The sequence below is a fragment of the Terrapene carolina genome, unplaced genomic scaffold (assembly GCF_002925995.2).
Source record: "Terrapene carolina triunguis isolate 2854851 unplaced genomic scaffold, T_m_triunguis-2.0 Scaffold25, whole genome shotgun sequence".
Taxonomy (NCBI): Eukaryota; Metazoa; Chordata; order Testudines; family Emydidae; genus Terrapene; species Terrapene triunguis.
In genome coordinates, this window is record NW_020664376.1 from 5,539,743 (window position 1) to 5,550,002 (window position 10,260).

The 10,260-nt window shown below is 42.1% G+C and overlaps 1 protein-coding gene across 1 annotated transcript in view; it reads left to right on the plus strand.

Annotated features, from left to right (window-relative positions):
* The first annotated feature begins 5,415 nt into the window (after positions 1 to 5,415).
* The window catches only part of LOC113406328 (glycoprotein Xg-like), a 15,595-nt gene continuing 10,750 nt past the window's right edge, over positions 5,416 to 10,260 (plus strand). Inside the window, exon 1 of the mRNA XM_026650534.1 lies at positions 5,416 to 5,478. Within this exon, the coding sequence (XP_026506319.1) occupies positions 5,416 to 5,478 (63 nt within the window). The remainder of the gene's footprint in view (positions 5,479 to 10,260) is intronic.

Sequence of the window (10,260 nt, forward strand, 5' to 3'; positions counted from 1 at the left end):
TAGGCTCTCTTACTTGGTAGTTTTCAGTTGTTTTTTTATTGTAAGTAATTTTTTTCATCCAAAACACTAGCAAAAGTACAGTAGTTCAAACTGATGCATTTTTAATAGGTGTATCAGTGCTCTGCTCTCAACGGCAAAGAACAGATCTTAATTAATATTTCCAGGGCACACTAATTTTACAGTGCTACGTGAATGAATTTTGATAATAATCTGCAATATTGGGGGGGAGCACAACACAATTTAGTTACAATAGCTTCACCAGGTAATATAAACCATAGTAGCTTTACATCAAAAAAATCACATTGACATTCTTCTAAAACTGTCCACTCTAAGACTGCAATCCAGCAATCACTTATGTACATGCATAACTTCACTTATATGAGTAGTGTTATTTAAGTGAATAGAATAACTCACGTTAATAAAATTATGCAGTATCTAAGTTTTTGCTTGATCAGGACCTAAATACATATTTCCCTCATGGTATAACTATTTCTAGAAGTTCGTTTCAGAGGTAAAGCATTTTTAAAAAGTCCTTATCTGTCCTTTGAAAGAAGCAGCTTAACCAATATTTTCCTTCACATTTTAGTCTGTCTCCATCCTCACCAAAAGTCACTCAATACTCTTTCTTCCTGGATCTTTGCCCGTTTCATAGCATTTTATGTTTGTGTAACTATTAGCTTCACAGGCAGGAACAAAATATTCCAGCCACATGATATGCTCAGGAAATCCTTTTTTAAATATTTGCTAGCTCTGCTGCTTTTCCCTTGGGAGGAATAACAAAATGTTATCTCCCTCATAAAGACTATCAATTGCCTTTTTCTGCTTATCTGTAAGATCTTAACCCAGTCTTGGCATAAGTGGTCTCAAGTTAGCGTTTTTATTTTTTTTTAAATCCAAATCCAAATTAACTCAGAGTGACTAGAGTTATCTACCACAGCTTAAAGCATATCATTTTGATTTTATCTCTCCGTTTATATTTAATTTTTAAAACAATTACACACACTTTAAATAACTGAGATGTTTGTTTCTTGTAGACGCCAGTCCTGTAACCTGAGCCACTCAGGCAGACCTTTATGCCTGCACAGAGTCCCATTGGAGAGTATGGTCACTGAGGCTTTGCCTGGGGAGATGCATCTGCCCATATGGATCCAAATGCAGGCTCAAGGTCTAAATCTAGAGATGGAAAGGAATAGCTAGTAATTGGACCCGTGCCTAAGACACCTCTATAAAGTTCAAAATAATTATGGTGTAAAAATTATTGTTGCTTCCTATGACAGTGAACGGGTTTGGTTCTCAATATACAAAGGGTTAACTCTAGCTCCACTTGCCCTTCACCTTGCTGAAGTGCCCCCTCCTCCGCCCAGGCAGCTGAAGGAGACACAGAAGGAAGAGAATGCTTGTGAGAACATAGGGCTCCTAGCCCAGATACGCCCAAAGTTAGGGAATCTTTTATGTTGGTTTGCTTAAGGTAACTTAGTTTGATTATACTGACAGAGATAGGCTCCTGCTCATTATGCTGCTTTATGTCTGCTGAGTCACCCTGCCAGCTTACACTCACTGGAAATGAATGGAGCACAAAAGTAAAAAGTGTGTACGTTTGTTTGTTTTTTTAAAAAAAGGTCACATCATTGTGATTAGAATGACTACAGTGATAGTAATTCTGAGCTGACTTTAAAATCTGCCCATCCCACATAAAATTAGCCCACAAAAAAAAGCATAAATGGAAGCCAATTTGCCTCCTCTTAGACATCTATGTTACTGTAAGAATTCCTAGTTATGGCTATGATTCACTGACTGTAGGAGTGTTGCTGTAAAATGGTCTAAAACAGCTTTTCAGCAGAGTACACAGAGGCACTTGGAAAGCCACATTGTCAGAGTGGTTGCCATTTCCATTTCTAAGCAGTAGGGCCATAGCCATGGGTGGGCCACGGCCCACCCACTTGGCATCCAGGCCCACCCAAATCTGAGTAGGTGTAGAACTGCCACAGTGACCCAGAGCACCACTACAGCACCCGAAATCCAGGATGAAGCTACGCATCCGCCCTTCAGAAAGCCACACTCCAGCAGCTCTGCCTTGCCATTTTCTGAGCCGCCACATGCACGTGCCCAGCTCGGCGGGTGAAGCCCTGCGTTTGGGTGCACCAGTGCTAGGAAGAGGGTGTGGGTCAGGGGAGAAGCTGAGCTAGCAGGTGCTCAGGGGCTGCCCATTGGCCAGCAGTGCTCTCCACACAGCTCATCCCCTGCACGGCCGAAGGCAGCGGCAAGGCCAGTCTCTTTGCAGCACTCCCTGGAGAGGATATACTTTGCTGGGCAATTCAGTACAGAGTCCAGGCCAAGTTTCACACACAGGCAAGCCCCTGTTCATGCCCCCGCAGTGCAGCCAGAGCCGACCCCGCACGGGGGCCGTAGGAGACGCGAGCCCCCAGCTGAAGGGCAGCAGCCCATACCCTGCAACAAGGCAACGGCTCCCTCTCTTCCCCCACTGCAGAGTCAAGGCACATCTGAGGAGATCAGCCCTCCCCACCCCAGGCAGGCTGCACAGCCAGCCGGCATGGCCAGTGGATAGCACAGTCTGTCATTACCCGTCCACCCAAAAGTTGGGGCCCACCCACATTTCCACTCCTACCTACGCCACTGCTAAGCAGCTAAAAAAACCCAACAATTGAGTAAAGTAGATCTGTGCCCAGAATGATTCAATAAACAGTGTATGTGCAAAGGTAGTGTAGACCCATTAGCTCTAGAAATCTCTTCTTTATTAGCATGTTAGCCTAAAATGAAGACTACTACCCTCAAAATTGATCAATCATCTGCAGGCTAGTATTGGTTAAGCTCCTTGAGCTATGACTTCAACACAGTACACAGAGAATCATATTCAGAACTCCTAATGTTTGTAAGGAAAGTGGTTCTCTTACCTCTCCTACACACTGATCTGAAATGGGCCTGCTGGCCAGCTTGTTATGGAGAGGGTCCATGCTTAATTTATGCCTGGGCTTAGCCCTTGCACCTCTAGGCTTGGCAGTTCATAGCCCCGACACCTCTGGGCTCGCCACGTCAGTTATGAAAGTAAAAGAATTGTTTGGTCCCCAGCACCTAATTATTTGAGCACCACTTTCATTACAAATTAAGCATTGGAGCGGGTTATGGTTGTTTCTGACGGTGATAATGGAACTTGTTTCATTAGTGGCTAATGTGGATGATTCTGAATGTTCCAGTTACGAGCCCTGTTCTTCACTGAAGTTTTCACCAGTAATTGTGTGTATATCATAGAATCATAGAAGATTAGAGTTGGAAGAGACCTCAGAAGGTCATCTAATTCAATCCCCTGCTCAAAGCAGGACCAACCCCAACTAAATCATCCCAGCCAGGGCTTTGTCAAGCCAGGCCTTAAAAATCTCTAAGGATGGAGATTCCACCACCTCCCTAGGTAACCCATTCCAGTGCTTCACCACCCTTCTAGTGAAATAGTGTTTCCTAATATCCAACCGAGACGTACCCCACTGCAACTTGAGACCATTGCTCCTTGTTCTGTCATCTGCCACCACTAAGAACAGCCTAGCTCCATTATCTTTGGAATCCCCCTTTAGGTAGCTGAAGGCTGCTATCAAATCCCCACTCACTCTTCTCTTCTGCAGATTAAATAAGGCCAGTTCCCTCAGCCTCTCCTCATAAGTCATCTGATCCAGCCCCCTAATCATTTCCGTTGCCCTCCACTGAACCCTCTCCAATTTGTCCACATCCCTTCTGTAGTGGAGGGCCCAAAAGTAGACACAGTACTCCAGATGTGGCCTAACCAGTGCCAAATAGAGGGGAATAATCACTTCCCTCGATCTGCTGGCAACGCTTCTACTAATGCAGCCCAATATGCCACTAACCTTCTTGGCAACAAGGGCATACTGTTGACTCATATCCAGTTTCTCATCCACTATAATCCCCAGGTCCTTTTCTGCAGAACTGCTGCTTGGCCAGTCGGTCCCCAGCCTGTAGCGGTGCATGGGATTCTTCTGTCATAAGTGCTGGACTCTGCACTTGTCCTTGTTGAACCTCGTCAGATTTCTTTTGGCCCAATCCTCCAATTTGTCTAGGTCTCTCTGGACCCTATCCCTACCCTCCAGCGTATCTACCTCTCCCCCAGCTTAGTGTCATCTGTGAACTTGCTGAGGGTGCAATCCATCCCATCATCCAGATCATTAACGAAGATGTGGGGAAAAAAACAACCCCGGGACCAACACCTGGGGCACTCCGCTTGATACTGGCTGCCACCTAGACATCGAGCCGTTGATCACTACCCATTGTGCCTGATGATCTATCCAGCTTTCTATCCACCTTATAGACCAGTCATCCAATCCATACCAACTTGCTACCAAGAATACTGTGGGAGACTGTATCAAAAGCTTTGCTAAAGTCAAAATATATCACATCCACTGCTTTCCCCATATCCACAGAACCAGTTATCTCATCATAAAATGCAATCAGGTTGGTCAGGCATGACTTGCCCTTGGTGAATCCATGTTGACTGTTCCTGATCACCTTCTTCTCCTTCAAGTGTTTCAAAATGGATTCCTTAGGGACCTGCTCCATGATTTTTCCAGGGACTGAGGTGAGGCTGACCGGTCTGTAGTTCCCTGGATTCTCCTTCTTCCCTTTTTTAAAGATGGGCACTATATTTGCCTTTTTCCAAACATCTGGGACCTATTCCAATCACCACGAGTTTTCAAAGACAATGACCAATGGCTCTGCAATCACATCAGCCAACTCCCTCAGCACCCTCAGATGCATTGCATCTGGCCCCATGGACTTTTGTGTGTCCAGCTTTTCAAAATAGTCCTTAACCTATTCTTTCACCACTGAGGGCTGCTCACCTCCTCCCCATACTGTGCTGACCAGTGCAGCAGTCTGGGAGCTGACCTTGTCTGTGAAGACCAAGGCAAAAAAAGTATTGAGTATGTCAGCTTTTTCCACATCATCTGTCAATAGGTTGCTTCTCTCATTCAGTAAGGGTTCCACATTTTCCCTCATCTTCTTGTTGCTAACGTACCTGGAGAAACCCTTCTTGTTACCCTTCACATCCCTTGCTAGCTGCAACTCTAATTGTGCTTTGGCCTTCCTGATTACACTCCTGCATGCTCGAGCAATATTTTTTTCATGTGCTGTGTTTACTGTCTGCAGAAACTAGTCATGTCTCTGCTGAAAATCAAAAAGGAATCCTACAAAAAGTCAAACAGGGATACCATTTCTGAGGAGTACAAAAGAATGGCACAAGCATGTAGGGACAAAATCAGAAAGGCTAAGGCTCAGAATGAGTTACACCTAGCAAGGGACATCAAAGGCAATAAGAAGAGGTTCTATAAATAAATTAGAAGCAAGAGAAGGACAAAGGGAAGTGCAGGCCCACTACTTAGAGAAAGAGAGCTAATAATGGAGAACATCAAGAAGGCTGGGGTGTTTAATGTCTACTTTGCTTCAATTGTCACTAGAAAGGTAAATTGTGACCGGATATTTAATATAATTAATATTAACAAAAGGGGGGAAGGAACGCATGTCAAAATAGGGAAAGAACAGGTTAAAGAGTATTTAGATAATTTAGATATATTCAAGTTGGCAGGGCCTGATGAAATTCTTCCTAGGGTTTGTAAGGAACTAGCTGAAGCAATCTTGGAGCTGTTAGCAATTATCTTTGAGAGCTCATGGTGGACAGGTGAGGTCCCAGAAGACAGGAGAAGGGCAAACATAGTACCTATCTGTAAAAAGGGGAACAAATTGGACCCAGGGAATTATAGACCAGTCAGCCTAACTTAGATACCTAGAAAGATACTGAAAGAAATTATTGAGCAATCCATCTGTAAACAGCTAGAGGATCGTAGAATTATAAGTAATAGCCCACATGGATTTGTCAAGAACAAATCATGCCAACCCAACCTAATTTCCTTCTTTGACAGGGTTACTGGCCTAGAGAATAGGGGAGAAGAAGTATACATGATACATCTTGATTTTTATATGGCTTTTGACACAGTCCCACATGACATTCTCATAAGCAATGGAAATGTGGTCTAGATGAAATTACTATGAGGTGGTTGCAAAACTGGTTAACAGACCATGCTCAGTAGTAATCAATAGTTTGTTCCCAAATTGGGGAAGGGGGTATCCTGTGGCTTCCCACAGGGATTAGTTCTGGGTTTGGTACTATTCAATATTTTCATTAATGACTTGGATAATGGAATTGAGAGTATGCTTATAAAACTTGCAGATGGAACCAAGCTGGGAAAGGTTGAAGTACTTTGGAGGACTGGATTAGAATTCAAAATGACCTTGACAAATGAGAGAACTGGTCTGAATTCAACAGGATAAAATGCAATAAAGACATGTTGCAAGTATTTCACTTAGAAAGCAAAAATCAAATGCACAACTACAAAATTCAGAATAATTGGCTAGTTGTTAGTACTGCTGAAAATAATCTGGGGATTCTAGTGGATCACAAATTGAATATGAGTCAATAATGTGATGCAGTTGTGAAAAAGGCCACTATCATGCTGGGGTATATAACAGGAGTGTTATATGTAAGACATGGGAGGTAATTGTCCTGCTCTACATGGGACTGGTGATGCCTCACCGGGAGTACTGTGTCGAACTCAGGGTGTCCCACTTTAGGAAAGATGTGGACGAATTGGAGAGTATCCAAAGGAGAGCATTAAAAATGATTAAAGGTTTATAAAGGTTTAAAAAACTGGCTACATTTAGTCGTTAGAAAAGAAGGTGGGGGAGAGGAGAGAACAACCTGATAGACTTCAAATCTATTAAGGGCTGTTATAAAGAGGACAGTGATCAGTTGTTCTCCATGTCCACTGGAGGTAGGACAAGAAGTAATGGGCTCAATCTGCAGCAAAGGAGATTTAGGTTAGATATTAGGAAAACTTTTCTAACTATAGCTCTGGAATAGGCTTGCAAAGGAGATTGTGAAATCCCCATCATTGGAAGCTTTTAAGACCAGGTTTCACAAACACCTGTCAGGGATGGTCTAGGTTTACTTGGTCCTGCCTGAGCACAGGGGCTCAACTTGATGATTTCTCAAGGTTCCTTAAAGACCCAAATTTCTATGAAATTATGATACTCTGATCTTTATCCAAGCAGCCAATTGTACAGTTAAAGTTGGTGGATCTTTTGGACACAAAGTAAATTAAATTGGGCAACTAAATTAAACATATGGTAAAAATATTATTCTCTACATAAGGCCAAATTTGCAAATAATGGATATGAGCAAAAGTTTGTATGCATTTTCTGATCACCTGACTTAGGTACACAAATCCCTAGTGTGCTTGCACTTCAGGTTCTTTGTGCATGAACAACCATAACTAGTGAATACACATTGGTGGATTTGCATATCTAAACTGGGTGCCATTTGAATCTTTTGGTCTAATTTATTTTCATTATATGACTATTAGTGGCTGAGTTTGTTTAAGTCAGTCTGAGTCTTTGGAACAGTTCAGTCTGCAAGTCTGAACAAGGATCACTGTGAGAATATAGTTAAATAGGTGCAACGTCAAAGTCAGAGGGAAAAAATCAGTAGAGACTTTCACAACAAAAATATGTACGGAAGCTTTTAAGAAAAATCACCGCAATTTCTAGGACAGAGCAAGCATACTAAGTACAAATCTATAGCATTAGGCTTCCATAACTGAAGCCAGTGGGGTTAGTGGACCTGTCTGGATATTACTGAAGGTAGAATTTGGCCCTAATTTCCCAGTTGCCTACCTAGAAGATTAATATCTGCAAGTATAAAATGCAAGTATAAAATGTAGTATAAAACAGCGTTTGGCAGGAGTTGTGTGGACTGCAGTAGAGCCTAAAATAGGGATTTAGGCACCTAAACCCAAAATTTAGGAACCTAAATACCTTTGTGGATTGAGGCTTTTCAGCATCTCTCAGAGACAATAAAAACTAGGTATCAAAACAGAAGGTTTATACAAGCAAAAACCCTAAGGACAAGCCAGCTTAGGTTTATGTTTTGCTGCTACTGCTGTTAAAGTTTACAATAAAGAAAAACTCCAGGAAGGGGATGTTTGGACCAGAACCAGTTTCTGTGTTAGGAGCAAGAAGAGGAGAATGCTACCAGTTTACACTATGCTTAAGTGTATGTATATGTATGGGGTAACCCCTGCTTTTATTATGGTTAATGAAACAAACAGATTCCCCATGCGCTCACACCTCCTCCTTGCCATCATAAACCTTCATGGTAATTGCAGACTAAGGGGAATATTTTTGTGTGAGACCTTTGTTAAAATATTGGCAGCCCATCACTGAAAAACCTTAGGTCTTATTGCTTAGGACTAGAAATCTAAGAACACACTGATTTCAATCAGGATTAGATCAGTCCCTAAGGCAGGGGAGGTAATAGCTGGATGGTGTGTAATGTTCTAAAATATTCAGTCAGTTAAATAAGAGAAAATATTACTCAAGTTATGTTAACTGGATGGTCTGGTTTTGTGACCTACTTTCCCCTTCGTAGTACAGGTTTTCAGAAACAACATACTGTTAGACAAGGGTAGTCTTGTTTTATAGCTCATTCTTTGGAATTCCAACCATATATTATCATTCCTGTCAGAGTGTGTGGCTATATAATTAAGTCCTCGAAACATGCACTTCAATTAAAGTATAATACAAGAATAAAAATGTTTTAAACTTATACATTGTGATCCCTCTCATTTGAGGATCTCAGTATTTTACTAACGTTTATTAAGCCTTCTAAGAGCTTTGTGAGTTACAGAAGTGCCACTCTACTATTATAGGAGGCAGTGTTGCCTATTCGTGACTCTGCCATTGGTTTGTGGGGTGACCTTGGAAAAATTATTTCCCTCACTGTGCCTCAATTTCTCCATCTGTAAAAGGGGGATAATGATACTCCCTAAGTAAAGCATTTGGGGCCTACTGATGAAAAGTGCTATAGAAGATCTAGGCATTATTATCCCCTTTATACAGACTGATAAACAGACACAGATCAAGTGACTTGCCTGAGGTCACACACAAAGTCAGTGGCAGAGCTGGGAATAAAAGCCATGACTTTGACTCCCAGAAACTCTTTTTTTTCACTTTGTGCCAGCTGTTCTTGTGTTTGGTCTAAACAGATATTAAGGAGTGGATGAAGACAAATAGTGCTGCATTCTGCATGAAAGTCAATGGCTGCTTATTTCATAAAGAGGTGATCTACAAAAGCTTTTCAGTTAAAGCAAAAAATGCCAACCACAACAACAAAAAGGAAATCCCAAATCAGTAACAGATCAGTAGACTCAGTTACAAGCTGTTAGGATACAATATTTTAAATCTTTCCCAGCTTTATTTTCCTGCCAAGTCCTCATGTCAGGATGGTGTTTTTTCTCTTGTAACAATTAATGACATCACTAACACCTAAAACAGAGCAGGAAGATGTTGTTTTTCTTTCAGATGTTTCAGGGTGCAGTGGAGAGCAAATGGGTGTAGATAACAAACACACTTTGACAGTTGTAAATGCTGCTATATGTCAGAGGAAGAAGTTAAACTGTGCAGATTTAATTTACAAGTGATTTTAAGGCAGGTGTGTCAGTAAAACTTTTAACCAGATCTGTAAAGTTGAGCTGTTAAAACACTAATGAATTTATTAAAATCACTTTTCCTGGTTGTGGTATAACATGCCACTGGTGACACCGATTCACCCAGGGTTGTTGGCAGGGGCGATCAAACCTGGGACCTCTGGAGCTTAACGCATGAGCCTCTACTCCAGGAGCGAAAAGACACATCTCACTTAACCAAGCAGGCTCATCAATCATTAACTGGCCTAGCCACCACTGGGGGGAGACAGAGTGCCACTCTGAGCAAACAGTTTGAAAGTACTGTGCAAAATCTTGTTTCTGTTTCTTTGGACACACCGGGGGTTTCTGGCTGCTGTACTTGCCAAAGCATGCTCTTCAAAGGAATTTTTACATTTTGATCATGGGCCAAATCCTTCCTGTTCTATTGGAGTGAGTTTCCCTTTTGAATTGAATGGGCTGGTTTGTGTGATCACACAAAGGCGCCCCTGGCAGAGCGGGGCTCATGAACAGCTTCCTCTGGCATGTACCCCTTTATTGGACTTTCCACCACTAGGTGCCTGCATCCTATGCCTTGCCAGCAGAGCTCTGGCGGTGATTCACACCCATAAAAATGAACACCGCACTAACTGAAATAGGTATAAAATGTTCCTACACACAGACATTAATGTGTGGTTTCTTTTGGTAGGTCAAGGTGATTTTGATT